This window comes from Oncorhynchus tshawytscha, linkage group LG10 (genome assembly GCF_018296145.1).
Source record: "Oncorhynchus tshawytscha isolate Ot180627B linkage group LG10, Otsh_v2.0, whole genome shotgun sequence".
Classification (NCBI taxonomy): Eukaryota; Metazoa; Chordata; class Actinopteri; order Salmoniformes; family Salmonidae; genus Oncorhynchus; species Oncorhynchus tshawytscha.
This window is the reverse complement of record NC_056438.1, coordinates 78340777-78355191: the sequence shown is the minus strand read 5'-3', so window position 1 is coordinate 78355191 and position 14415 is coordinate 78340777. Positions and strand designations below refer to the sequence as shown.

Below are 14415 nucleotides of genomic sequence, written 5' to 3'. Positions count from 1 at the left end.
GTTTGTTTAGTGTGTTCTAATTTTCCCAGAAGTGGTTAGATTATATGGATTATTCAATTACATTGAACTGATTTCTGATCTGCTCTTCCTTATTTTTTGTTGTCTACACAAGCTGCAAAAAACCACTCAAACTGGACAGTAATTATCTCCATCTCTTCATTCAAAGACTCAATCATGGACACTCTTACTGACAGTGGTGGCTGCTTTGCATGATGTATTGTTGTCTCTACCTCTCTCTTGCCCTTTGTGCTGTTGTCTATGGCCAATCATGTTTGTACCGTGTTGTGCTGCTACCATATTGTGTTGTCATGTGTTGCTGCCATGATATGTTGTTGTGTTAGGTCTCTCTTTATGAGGAGTCTCTGTTGTTGTAATGTGTGTTTTAGCCTATATTCAATTTTTTTTAATTTTTAATTTTTTTTTTTATCCCAGCTCCCGTCCCCACATGAGGTATTTTGCCTTTTGGTAGGCCGTCATTGTAAATAAGAATTTGATTTGTTCTTAACTGACTTGCCTAGTTAAATAAATGTTAAATACAAATAAATACATAGGTATTGTTTAAGTGCCACACTCAAGATGGCGGCTTTTTCATTCCAATGTTGGCTACGCAAGGACGTGAGGAGCCTCGCAAGTGTCAAAGTTGTGTTGACAGTAGTAGCAGCAGCAGGAACTGTCAGGGCGAGGTAGCTAACATCACGAGCCGAATGGAGTAATTATCTCGTTATATTTCAAGAAAACCAAACCCCCACCACATTCCTTATAACACCGTAAACCTCCAACGAAGCCATGGCAGAGGACTCGAGTGCTCAAACTTGGTCCATCAACAAGGACGACTATGTACTCAACGAGGTGATTGGTGAGTATGTCGCTAGGTTAGCTAGCGTGCTAACCTCTTAGCTAGCTTTCACGCAAGACAGCTATTTAGCTAACCTTAACTTAAAGCTGGTTAACTAACGTTAAACCTAGCTACAGCTAACCAACCTTATTTTTGACAGCTAACTAGGCTATTATATATAACTAACTTAAGCATCTGTTTCTCTTTTCGTTCATAGGTTGCTAGCTAGCTAATTAGCTACCTTGTTAGCTTCTTTTTTTCCCCCACCAGATGCTAACTTGAATCACTAGCCTAGTAGCTAACGTCGTTAGCCACAGTAGCTAGCTAAGTCGGGCAGCATAGTTGAAGTATGGAGGTGGGTGGTGCCTTCGCTGAAAGAAGACATGATGGGGCTTAGTGAGTCACTCATACCTTTGTGGTAGCAAGGAGTTGGTATTATTCAGGCTTTTCTTTTTGTGATATGGACCGCGTTATGTTTGTTATTCTTCCTGTACAATGCATAAGACACGTAGCTAGCTGACGTTGTATGCATAATATAGTTTAGTAGTTGACGTTTGAGACCTCACACTTAATACATGTTGTCCTTTTTTTAAGACACTCTCTGTATCTCACTAGCTCATCACTTTTGATACAAATGGCAAAAAGACACATGTCAAACAACCTTCCAGCAATATTTGTTTGTAGTAAATACAGAAGAACAGTTCATTTTTGTTGTAGTTTTCTGGTATCTTGCCAAGTACCTCAACTCCTCCAGGAATGATCTGCAGACTAGTGGTTTTTCAATGAACCTCCAACTATTTCAGATCATTGTCTCAATACTTTAAAAAAAAGTACATTCTTAAACCCTTAATGTGTACGCATGTCTTTCTTTGTTTGCTGAAATTCATACTTTTTAATACATTTTTTATCTTCTTATTTTGTCTTCCTCTTGGTTTGTCCCTGCAAGTGGTGCCACTGGCTTCCCTCTTGGATGTGTGCTACATTGTAATTCTTACCCCCTTTTGTTTCATCTTCAGGGAGTGGTGCCACTGGCTTCCCTCTTGGATGTGTGTTACATTGTAATTCTTCCCCTTTCGTTTCCTCTTCAGGGAGTGGTGCCACGGCCGTGGTGCAGGCGGCCTACTGTGAGCCCAGGAAGGAGAGGGTGGCCATTAAACGCATCAACCTGGAGAAGTGTCAGACCAGCATGGATGAGCTCCTGGTAGCCCAACCACAGAGAGCACAATTTATTTCAAGAGTTGACAATATAGCAATCAATACTGCCTAATCAATACTAGCTAATCATTTGACATGGCCTATTATGGTCTCTGGTATAGCTTAGCTGTAATGTGGGCCTGTGAAAGATGAGAGTACAGCAGCAGGAACACACACACATGCACATCCACGTACACACACATCCACGTACACAAACGCACGTACACACACACAGGCTGTCAGTGTAAATCAGATGAGCTCAGGCCAGCAGCTGGACAGACACCAACACAGCATTTTTCAGCCCTTTTTGCATAACAGCCAGTAGCCCCTGGATCTACTCTGCCCTCTCTTGGCAACTCAATCAAGTTTGTCTTGGGGATTATGCCAATAGTGACATAGCATAACTAGAATGGAAAAAGGCACAGTGATTTGACTTCAGCCATCATGGCACATTGACTTGAATATGTTTGTCCAAGTATTTCTATGGTAGTGACAACCTAGGTCACTCCTCACTCAGTCTTCCCTATTGGGGGGGGCCTGCTCAGTCATGTGATCAGTCAGGTTCAGAACAAGCAGAACAGCTGTGGCGATAAAGCCTTCCTCTAGAGACTGATATTCAATCAACAAATCAACCCCTTAAACTCTTGTGTAAATCTGACTAGGATTGGTTAAGCATAAGCAATATGGAGAAATTTCCACTTGGCCTGTCCAGAATAGAAATATGTTACTGCGTTGTTGGAGTCAAGACTCAAACTCTTTACTGTACAATGTGCTGAGCCATTGAAGCTCATTCATTCTGTTTCTTTCTCTCTCTCTCCTTGCAGAAAGAGATCCAGGCCATGTCCCAGTGCCACCACCCCAACATTGTGTCCTACTATACGTCTTTCGTAGTGAAGGACGAGCTGTGGCTGGTGATGCGACTCCTCAGTGGTGGTGGGTATTGCTTTAGGGACGGTACCAGGCAAGGAAGTAGTGGAGCATAAATACCACTTATGTAGCTCTTTACTTGGTGGCGGCACGCCTTGCATAAAGCGTTGATTAGAGGAAACGCTGCAGTCTGCTTAGCACTACTATAACAGAGGCGGTTGTTGGTTGTTCTCCATCCCTACTGTAATCACCTGATTCAACAAATCATCGAGCAGGGCTAGAGCAAAACCCTGCTCTCCAGGAGCTGGTTGGCCACCCCTGCGCCTGCCCACATCGAAACAAACACTTCAGCCCTACCAGACTCTATAAGCCCCAGCTGTTAGTCCTCCAGCAGTTAATACAGGGCTGAAGCAAAACCCTGCACGTCTAGTAGCTCTCTAGGAGGATGGTTAGCTTGGTTCATCTCCATCCCAGCTTCCTGACTACCAGGCACTATAGGTCCCTGTCTGGAGGAAGCAGGGCCCTGAGCAGCAGTTTCTCTCCAGCTGTGGCCTTGGCTCTCAGCCTGCTGCGGTACTCTCCATCCTCCTGGCATGCATTAACAATGTCAAGAGATCGAGGGATAGGGCTCTAAGCTGTCACAGACATTTCATTACAAGCCAAGGTAAAACATAGCAGTAATAAAGTTCAGAGCCCTAGTTCAAACACCGCTCCATCGCTGCACCAAACTAAAACATGTCACTAACTAATAGTAGCCTGGTCTTCAGCTATTCAAGATCTACTTCAGCTAACTAATAGTAGCCTGGTCTTCAGCTATTCAAGATCTACTTCAGCTAACTAATAGTAGCCTGGTCTTCAGCTATTCAAGATCTACTTCAGCTAACTAATAGTAGCCTGGTCTTCAGCTATTCAAGAGATACTTCAGCTAACTAATAGTAGCCTGGTCTTCAGCTATTCAAGAGATACTTCAGCTAACTAATAGTAGCCTGGTCTTCAGCTATTCAAGAGATACTTCAGCTAACTAATAGTAGCCTGGTCTTCAGCTATTCAAGAGATACTTCAGCTAACTAATAGTAGCCTGGTCTTCAGCTATTCAAGAGATACTTCAGCTAACTAATAGTAGCCTGGTCTTCAGCTATTCAAGAGATACTTCAGCTAACTAATAGTAGCCTGGTCTTCAGCTATTCAAGAGATACTTCAGCTAACTAATAGTAGCCTGGTCTTCAGCTATTCAAGAGATACTTCAGCTAACTAATAGTAGCCTGGTCTTCAGCTATTCAAGAGATACTTCAGCTAACTAATAGTAGCCTGGTCTTCAGCTATTCAAGAGATACTTCAGCTAACTAATAGTAGCCTGGTCTTCAGCTATTCAAGAGATACTTCAGCTAACTAATAGTAGCCTGGTCTTCAGCTATTCAAGAGATACTTCAGCTAACTAATAGTAGCCTGGTCTTCAGCTATTCAAGAGATACTTCAGCTAACTAATAGTAGCCTGGTCTTCAGCTATTCAAGAGATACTTCAGCTAACTAATAGTAGCCTGGTCCTTTTGTCACTCTGTCAGGCTCAGTACTGGACATCATTAAACACATCATATCTCGTGGGGAACATAAGTCTGGGGTTCTGGATGAGTCGTCCATAGCCACCATCCTCAAAGAGGTTCTAGAAGGACTGGAGTACCTGCATAAGAACGGGCAGATCCACAGGTCAGGACACATTTTATTTTGTTTACCTTCAACTTAAATTCAACTTGTACTTTAGTATTGATTTTGACTTGTTTTTTTCTTCTTCCACTGACCACAGTCAAATTATAGGTGTGCATGTTGGAGTTGTCAGATTAAAAAATTGGCACACTTCCTTATTTTTACTCTCTCATTCATTCATTGTCATTAATTTATGAACCAAACTACTAACTCCTTTTTTTTATTTTTAAGATCTACTCTGGCGAAGGCACATTGTTCGGCTTCATGGGCTTTCACATTGTCCCATATTGATCAATATTTTATAGAGGGCTTTATGCATTGTTAAAGAGGTTTGTTTTATGTCACAGCTTCTCTCCCCAGGAAGCACTACAGTGTTGTACATCTAAACAACAAGCCACAGACACACAGAATATTGACTCCTCTTCACTAATATGCGCTGCTCAGCATGTTTGGCTCGGATTTACAACCGTTAAGTCCTGATAAGTAAAAAGGGGGTGCTTGGGTTGTTGAAACAGTAAGCACTAAACTACAGGGCACTTATTGTGAGCTATTAAAAAGAGCTAACTGTTCACAGCTAAAACAAGCCACATACACACTGGATAATGAGTCCTCTTTGGTCGTGTGACCAACATGCCTGTGTTTGTAGCAGTAGCCCTCTATTAGAAAAAACCTTTTATATACACTAAGCTACTACTTGTCATTCCCTGGCATTTGCGTGTAGTTTGGTTTCATTTACAGGTTACTCCAGATAAATACTGGTTTGTCTGGTTTCTTCCATTCACAGGGATCTAAAGGCCGGAAATATTCTTCTCGGAGACGATGGCTCAGTGCAAATCGCAGGTATAGTCACATGTCCTAAAACCTTAACTGCCTTTTTCTTATAGATTTATGCTGTTAAAGTATTAAGTGGTGTGTGTTTCTTTTACCACTGCAAATTCTATCAAATTTGTGCCGGGGTTTCCCCGAACTCGTTCCTCTGGACCCCAAGAGGTGCATGTTTTAGTTTAGTTCCCCCCCTAGCACTACACCGCTGATTCCACTAATAATCATCAAGCTTCGATTAGCTGTGTAGTGTTAGGGCAAAAAAACAAAACATGGACCCCTTGAGGTCCCGAGGACTGAGTTTCTCTCTCACCGCTCTTCACCCACCCCCCTGTCTGTCTGTCTCTCCCAGACTTTGGTGTGAGTGCCTTCTTAGCGGCTGGAGGAGACATGACCAGGACCAAGGTCAGGAAGACGTTTGTTGGGACACCATGTTGGATGGCCCCAGAGGTCATGGAGCAGGTGGGGGGGGGCTATCCTCTTTCTCTCACTTTGTCTCTCTCTGTGTCTCTAAGATATCTTACCATTATCCTTCATGTCTCCTCAGGTCAGAGGTTATGACTACAAAGCAGATATCTGGAGTTTTGGGATCACAGCCATTGAGCTGGCTACAGGAGCTGCACCATATCACAAATATCCACCCATGAAGGTGATTTTCTACTTTGAGAGATGGAAGGAGTGTGATCTTTATCCTCTGACTTCCTGTCAACCAGTTGCTAAGCAGACTATCCTGACTAAATAAATAGGCGTTGTACGTTTTGAGGCTGATAGTAACATGATGTTGTGTTGTCGGTGCTGAGGCTGGTAGTAACCTGATGTTGTGTTGTAGGTGCTGAGGCTGGTAGTAACCTGATGTTGTGTTGTAGGTGCTGAGGCTGGTAGTAACCTGATGTTGTGTTGTAGGTGCTGAGGCTGGTAGTAACCTGATGTTGTGTTGTTGGTGCTGAGGCTGGTAGTAACCTGATGTTGTGTTGTAGGTGCTGAGGCTGGTAGTAACCTGATGTTGTGTTGTAGGTGCTGAGGCTGGTAGTAACCTGGTGTTGTCGGTGCTGAGGCTGATAGTAACCTGATGTTGTGTTGTAGGTGCTGAGGCTGATAGTAACCTGATGTTGTGTTGTAGGTGCTGAGGCTGGTAGTAACCTGATGTTGTGTTGTTGGTGCTGAGGCTGGTAGTAACCTGATGTTGTGTTGTTGGTGCTGAGGCTGGTAGTAACCTGATGTTGTGTTGTTGGTGCTGAGGCTGGTAGTAACCTGATGTTGTGTTGTAGGTGCTGAGGCTGGTTACCATCAAGCTGTTGGTGTGTATGGATGTTTGGGTACTGTTGCTAATAGTAACCTGATGTTGTGTGTCTGTATATCTGTAGGTGCTGATGCTGACCCTGCAGAATGACCCTCCCTGCTTGGAGACGGGTATCCAGGACAAGGAGATGGTGAAAAAGTATGGCAAGTCCTTCAGGAAGATGATCTCACTCTGTCTACAGAAGGAGCCTGAGAAAAGGTGACTATCCCAAACACTCAACAATACAATGTATCCCATTTAACAGACGCTTTTATCCAAAGTGACTTACAGAACATGGGGTTCGTACCTGTGTACTATGTCATGAAAATCCTGGAATTTTTTAATTTTTAAATGGTGATTTCCATGCCTGGCAAAATGGAGGCAACATGATCAAATCCTAGAAAAAGTTTAGGAAAAGTCATAAATGTATTTAATAATTTATGTTAATGTAATTTATTTATAACCCCCCCCCCCCTTCAAACAAAAAAATAATCCACGTAATAGCTAGGATTGGAATGACACTTCTTCACCTGCATGTATGCTAAAGGAGTGGTCTGTTTCTCAAGGAGAGACAGTCCGACATTAGTGTGATGTAGGCCTAGCCTATAAACTATGGTAGAGAAGACTGACTAGATAGCCATAGGCCTAGCCTATAAACTATGGTAGAGAAGACTGACTAGATAGCCATAGGCCTAGCCTATAAACTATGGTAGAGAAGACTGACTAGATAACCAATTCAAAACATATCTTGTACCCTCCTAGGTAACTGTTTAGCTAGATAGCGTGGAGGCCTAGCCTATAAACTAGTGGTTAGAGCGTGGAGGCCAGGCCTAGCCTAAAGTGGTTAGAGCGTGGAGGCCATAGGCCTAGCCTATAAAGTGGTAGAAGACTGACTAGGGGCCATAGGCCTAGCCTATAAACTATGGTAGAGAAGACTGACTAGATAGCCAGGCCTAGCCTATAAACTATGGTTAGAAGACTGACTAGATAGCCATAGGGGTAGCCTATAAAGTGGTTAGAAGACTGACTAGATAGCCATAGGCCTAGCCTATAAACTATGGTAGGAAGCTGACTAGAGGGCCTAGCCTATAAAGTGGTTAGAAGACGACTAGATAGCCATAGGCCTAGCCTATAAAGTGGTAGAGAAGACTGACTAGATAGCCATAGGCCTAGCCTAGTGGTTAGAGCGTAGGGCCATAGGGCAGGGTATAAACTATGGTAGAGAAGACTGACTAGGGGCCATAGGCCTAGCCTATGGTTAGAAGACTGACTAGGGGCGGCAGGCCTAGCCTATAAACTATGGTAGAAGACTGACTAGATAGCCATAGGCCTAGCCTATAAACTATGGTGGTTAGGCAAAACATAGGGGCCTAGGTAACTGTGGTTAGCTATTATTAGCGGGGCGGCAGGGTAGCCTAGTGGTTAGAGCGTAGGGGCGGCAGGGTAGCCTAGTGGTTAGAGCGTAGGGGCGGCAGGGTAGCCTAGTGGTTAGAGCGTGGGGGCGGCAGGGTAGCCTAGTGGTTAGAGCGTGGGGGCGGCAGGGTAGCCTAGTGGTTAGAGCGTGGGGGCGGCAGGGTAGCCTAGTGGTTAGAGCGTAGGGGCGGCAGGGTAGCCTAGTGGTTAGAGCGTAGGGGCGGCAGGGTAGCCTAGTGGTTAGAGCGTAGGGGCGGCAGGGTAGCCTAGTGGTTAGAGCGTAGGGGCGGCAGGGTAGCCTAGTGGTTAGAGCGTAGGGGCGGCAGGGTAGCCTAGTGGTTAGAGCGTAGGGGCGGCAGGGTAGCCTAGTGGTTAGAGCGTAGGGGCGGCAGGGTAGCCTAGTGGTTAGAGCGTAGGGGCGGCAGGGTAGCCTAGTGGTTAGAGCGTAGGGGCGGCAGGGTAGCCTAGTGGTTAGAGCGTAGGGGCGGCAGGGTAGCCTAGTGGTTAGAGCGTAGGGGCGGCAGGGTAGCCTAGTGGTTAGAGCGTAGGGGCGGCAGGGTAGCCTAGTGGTTAGAGCGTAGGGGCGGCAGGGTAGCCTAGTGGTTAGAGCGTAGGGGCGGCAGGGTAGCCTAGTGGTTAGAGCGTAGGGGCGGCAGGGTAGCCTAGTGGTTAGAGCGTAGGGGCGGCAGGGTAGCCTAGTGGTTAGAGCGTAGGGCGGCAGGGTAGCCTAGTGGTTAGAGCGTAGGGGCGGCAGGGTAGCCTAGTGGTTAGAGCGTAGGGGCGGCAGGGTAGCCTAGTGGTTAGAGCGTAGGGGCGGCAGGGTAGCCTAGTGGTTAGAGCGTGGGGGCGGCAGGGTAGCCTAGTGGTTAGAGCGTGGGGGCGGCAGGGTAGCCTAGTGGTTAGAGCGTGGGGGCGGCAGGGTAGCCTAGTGGTTAGAGCGTGGGGGCGGCAGGGTAGCCTAGTGGTTAGAGCGTGGGGGCGGCAGGGTAGCCTAGTGGTTAGTGGGCCAGTAACCGAAAGGGTCTAGATCGAATCCCCGAGCTGACAATCTGTCGTTCTGCCCCTGAACAAGGCAGTTAACCCACTGTTCCTAGGCCGTCAGTGTCAATAAGAATTTGTTCTTAACTGCCTAGTTTAAATAAAGGTTAAATAAAAAATGCGAATAGGGCTATACAAAGTTGATTTAACTTTTTAAAAACAATTGATGTGATTCATTTAAAGTATTTTTGACAGAACTAATGATTCACTTCGACATTGTATTAGTTGGGATTTGGTTCATTTACGGTGAATTGAACTTTGTGAATAAAAAAGTTTTTTAGGAAACAATATTACATGAAGCCTTTGGGATTATGTGGCTTAAACTTGTTTTGTAGATACGGTACTGCCAGTTGATTTGATAGAATGTAGATACGGTACTGCCAGTTGATTTGATAGAATGTAGATACGGTACTGCCAGTTGATTTGGTAGAATGTCGATACGGTACTGCCAGTTGATTTGATAGAATGTCGATACCGTACTGCCAGTTGATTTGATAGAATGTGATTACTGCCAGTTGATTTGATAGAATGTCGATACCGTAGCCAGTTGATTTGATAGAATGTCGATACCGTACTGCCAGTTGATTTGATAGAATGTCGATACCGTACTGCCAGTTGATTTGATAGAATGTCGATACCGTACTGCCAGTTGATTTGATAGAATGTCGACACGGTACTGCCAGTTGATTTGATAGAATGTCGACACGGTACTGCCAGTTGATTTGATAGAATGTGCCGAACACGGTACTGCCAGTTGATTTGATAGAATGTCGACACGGTACTGCCAGTTGATTTGATAGAATGTCGACACGGTACTGCCAGTTGATTTGATAGAATGTCGACACGGTACTGCCAGTTGATTTGATAGAATGTCGACACGGTACTGCCAGTTGATTTGATAGAATGTCGACACGGTACTGCCAGTTGATTTGATAGAATGTCGACACGGTACTGCCAGTTGATTTGATAGAATGTCGACACGGTACTGCCAGTTGATTTGATAGAATGTCGACACGGTACTGCCAGTTGATTTGATAGAATGTCGACACGGTACTGCCAGTTGATTTGATAGAATGTCGACACGGTACTGCCAGTTGATTTGATAGAATGTCGACACGGTACTGCCAGTTGATTTGATAGAATGTCGACACGGTACTGCCAGTTGATTTGATAGAATGTCGACACGGTACTGCCAGTTGATTTGATAGAATGTCGACACGGTACTGCCAGTTGATTTGATAGAATGTCGACACGGTACTGCCAGTTGATTTGATAGAATGTCGACACGGTACTGCCAGTTGATTTGATAGAATGTCGACGACACGGTACTGCCAGTTGATTTGATAGAATGTCGACACGGTACTGCCAGTTGATTTGATAGAAATGTCGACACGGTACTGCCGGTAGAACTGCCAGTTGATTTGATAGAATGTCGACACGGTACTGCCAGTTGATTTGATAGAATGTCGACACGGTACTGCCAGTTGATTTGATAGAATGTCGACACGGTACTGCCAGTTGATTTGATAGAATGTCGACACGGTACTGCCAGTTGATTTGATAGAATGTCGACACGGTACTGCCAGTTGATTTGATAGAATGTCGACACGGTACTGCCAGTTGATTTGATAGAATGTCGACACGGTACTGCCAGTTGATTTGGTAATAATAATAATAATAATTAAATAAATAAACATTAGTCAGCCTGCAAAGTAAACACTTCCAAGGTAGCTAAGATAAATATTTCCTGAAGAAAATGTGTGGGTTTGCTTCAGCTGAATTAAAAATATTTGTAGCCCGCCTTAGCCACTTGATCTTTGATATATTGAAAGAGCCAATTATTTCAAAAGGTGTAAAAGGTATTTGATTGTAATGTTGAAATGTTTTACATCAAGAGTGGTCAACCATCCTCCGGGAGAGCTAATGGGTGCAGGCTTGTATTCCAGTCCCCAGCAATGATCTGCTCAACTGCACCTTTATCAACTGTCTTCTGATGTGTTTGAGCCGGGTTTGATCAAAAGCCTGCACATCCAGTATCTCTCTAGACTGAGGGTTGACCATGTGTTTTATACAGTTGTCTAACAGGTATTCTACTTTTAATTTTTTTTATTTTTTTAACCTTTATTTAACTAGGCAAGTCAGTTAAGAACTAATTCTAATTTGGGACAGCAGGGTAGCCTAGTTGATTTGGACTAGTAACCGGAAGGTTGCAAGTTCAAATCCCCAAACTGACAAGGTACAAATCTGTCGTTCTGCCCCTGAACAGGCAGTTAACCCACTGTTCCTAGGCCGTCATTGAAAATAATAATTTTTTTCTTAACTGACTTGCCAGGTTAAATAAAGGTTAAAAAAAATACATTTCAATGACTGCTCTGGGACTTTGTGAGGGTTATTAAGTCTCTTGCTCAACAACGTGTGATGGATGGTACATGGTATCAGAGAGAAGCCTCCCAGTGTTGATACCACATTACACACATGTACGTAGAGATGCCGCCAATTGTTGGTAATGGAAATTTAGTTCGAAGTAATGGAAAAGTCATGACATTGCACAGTCAGTTTATACATTTTTTTTTTGTTGTATGTAACCCCAGTGGGAATTAAACCCACAAAACCTGACGTTGCTGGCTCAAGTCTAACCAACTGAGCCCACAAAGGACCACTGACTTGGGAAGGGTATAGTACAGGGGGTATTCCTGGAGAGCTTTCCCAGTTCAGACTTTTGCTCCAAAGCTAATCTAACCAATGTGATTCTACTAATCAAATGTGTAAACAACAGGTTTGGTGGCTCCTGCTATTAGTAAACTAATTCCATCGTGACACCATTTCTCCCAAGTTACCATTTGTCCTTTGTGTGGTGCACCAGAAAACCGATACTCCTATTAGTCACCCAGTCTTATTCTGGGTCTCAACCATTCTCAATCCCATTTTCTAGTTGAGTGGGTTCTCTTACCTAATCTGATGTCTTTCCTGTCCTGCAGTGTTAAAGCACATTGTGTGCTGTTTAATGTCCTGCAGTGGTAAAGCACGCTGTGTCTCTCTCTCTCTTAATGTCCTGCAGTAGTGAAGCACGCTGTGTCTCTCTCTCTCTTAATGTCCTGCAGTGGTAAAGCACATTGTGTCTCTCTCTCTCTTAATGTCCTGCAGTAGTGAAGCACGTTGTGTCTCTCTCTCTCTTAATGTCCTGCAGTAGTGAAGCACGCTGTGTCTCTCTCTCTCTTAATGTCCTGCAGTGGTAAAGCACATTGTGTCTCTCTCTCTCTTAATGTCCTGCAGTAGTGAAGCACGTTGTGTCTCTCTCTCTCTTAATGTCCTGCAGTAGTGAAGCACGTTGTGTCTCTCTCTCTTAATGTCCTGCAGTAGTGAAGCACGTTGTGTCTCTCTCTCTCTTAATGTCCTGCAGTGGTAAAGCACATTGTGTCTCTCTCTCTCTTAATGTCCTGCAGTAGTGAAGCACATTGTGTCTCTCTCTCTCTTAATGTCCTGCAGTAGTGCACGTTGTGTCTCTCTCTCTCTTAATGTCCTGCAGTAGTGAAGCACGTTGTGTCTCTCTCTCTCTTAATGTCCTGCAGTAGTGAAGCACGTTGTGTCTCTCTCTCTCTTAATGTCCTGCAGTAGTGAAGCACGTTGTGTCTCTCTCTCTCTTAATGTCCTGCAGTAGTGAAGCACATTGTGTCTCTCTCTCTCTTAATGTCCTGCAGTGGTAAAGCACATTGTGTGTCTCTCTCTCTTAATGTCCTGCAGTAGTGAAGCACATTGTGTCTCTCTCTCTCTTAATGTCCTGCAGTGGTAAAGCACATTGTGTGTCTCTCTCTCTCTTAATGTCCTGCAGTAGTGAAGCACGTTGTGTGTTGTCTTTCAGACCAACTGCTGCTGAGCTGCTGAAACACAAATTCTTCACGAAAGCAAAGGTAAAGCCCACATATATATCTATAGGGGACAGGAACATTTACAAGATGCATGCTGTTAACAGAGGGGGGAATAATACAAACCATGTCGTCCATGTGCTTTTTAATCTGTCTGCCTCTGTCTCGCAGAATAATGAATACTTGGAAGAGAAGCTGCTTCAGAAGGGTCCATCGATAGGGGACCGATCCAAACGGGTACGACAGTAACTTCTTGATGTGTATAGTGGACTCCACATGACGCTCAGATCTGCTGTACTCTATTGCTGTTCTATATTAACGTTGTGTAATTTTTGCATCCCCCCTGGACAGCCCCCCCCGTTATGTCACTAGTGGAGGTAGTGGTATTCATAGAGGAATTTGTACATACAGTACCAGTCACACCTACCCATTCCAGGGTTTTTATTTAATTTTTACTATTTTCTACATTGTAGAATAATAGTGTTGTCATCAAAACTATGAAATAACACACTACATAGACGTTATCAAACACTACATAGGTGCTGTCAAACACTACATAGATGCTATCAAACACTACATAGACATTATCAAACACTACATAGGTGCTGTCAAACACTACATAGGCGCTGTCAAACACTACATAGATGCTATCAAACACTACATAGACATTATCAAACACTACATAGGTGCTGTCAAACACTACATAGGCGCTGTCAAACACTACATAGGCGCTGTCAAACACTACATAGGCGCTGTCAAACACTACATAGGCGCTGTCAAACACTACATACACACTACATAGACACTACATAGACGTTATCAAACACTACATAGACGTTATCAAAAACTACATAGACACTACATAGACGCTATCAAACACTACATTGATAACGTCTATGTAGTGTGTATGTAGTGTATGATAGTGTCTATGTAGTGTTTGATAGCGTCTATGTAGTGTCTATGTAGTGTTTGATACACTATCAAACACTACATAGACACTATCAAACACTACATAGACACTACATAGATGCTATCAAACACTACATAGACACTATCATACACTACATACACACTACATAGACACTATCAAACACTACATAGACGCTATGAAACACTACATAGACGTTGTCAAACACTACATAGACACTACATAGACGCTATCAAACACTACATAGACACTATCATACACTACATAGACACTACATAGACGTTATCAAACACTACATAGACACTATCAAACACTACATAGACGTTATCAAACACTACATAGACACTACATACACGCTATCAAACACTACATAGACACTATCATACACTACATAGACACTACATAGACGTTATCAAACACTACATAGTGTCACTAGTGTTTGATACACTACATACACACTACAGTGTTTGTTTAG

At 43.8% G+C, this 14415-nt stretch overlaps 1 protein-coding gene across 1 annotated transcript in view; it reads left to right on the top strand.

The window, feature by feature from the left end:
* Positions 1 to 632: 632 nt before the first annotated feature.
* The window catches only part of LOC112259673 (serine/threonine-protein kinase OSR1-like), a 26678-nt gene continuing 12895 nt past the window's right edge, over positions 633 to 14415 (top strand). Inside the window, exons 1-10 of the mRNA XM_042329138.1 lie at positions 633 to 856; positions 1924 to 2036; positions 2854 to 2962; positions 4459 to 4600; positions 5382 to 5437; positions 5772 to 5881; positions 5967 to 6068; positions 6784 to 6917; positions 13009 to 13057; positions 13184 to 13249. Coding sequence (XP_042185072.1) covers positions 787 to 856; positions 1924 to 2036; positions 2854 to 2962; positions 4459 to 4600; positions 5382 to 5437; positions 5772 to 5881; positions 5967 to 6068; positions 6784 to 6917; positions 13009 to 13057; positions 13184 to 13249 — 951 coding nt within the window. The 5' untranslated portion in view covers positions 633 to 786. The remainder of the gene's footprint in view (positions 857 to 1923; positions 2037 to 2853; positions 2963 to 4458; positions 4601 to 5381; positions 5438 to 5771; positions 5882 to 5966; positions 6069 to 6783; positions 6918 to 13008; positions 13058 to 13183; positions 13250 to 14415) is intronic.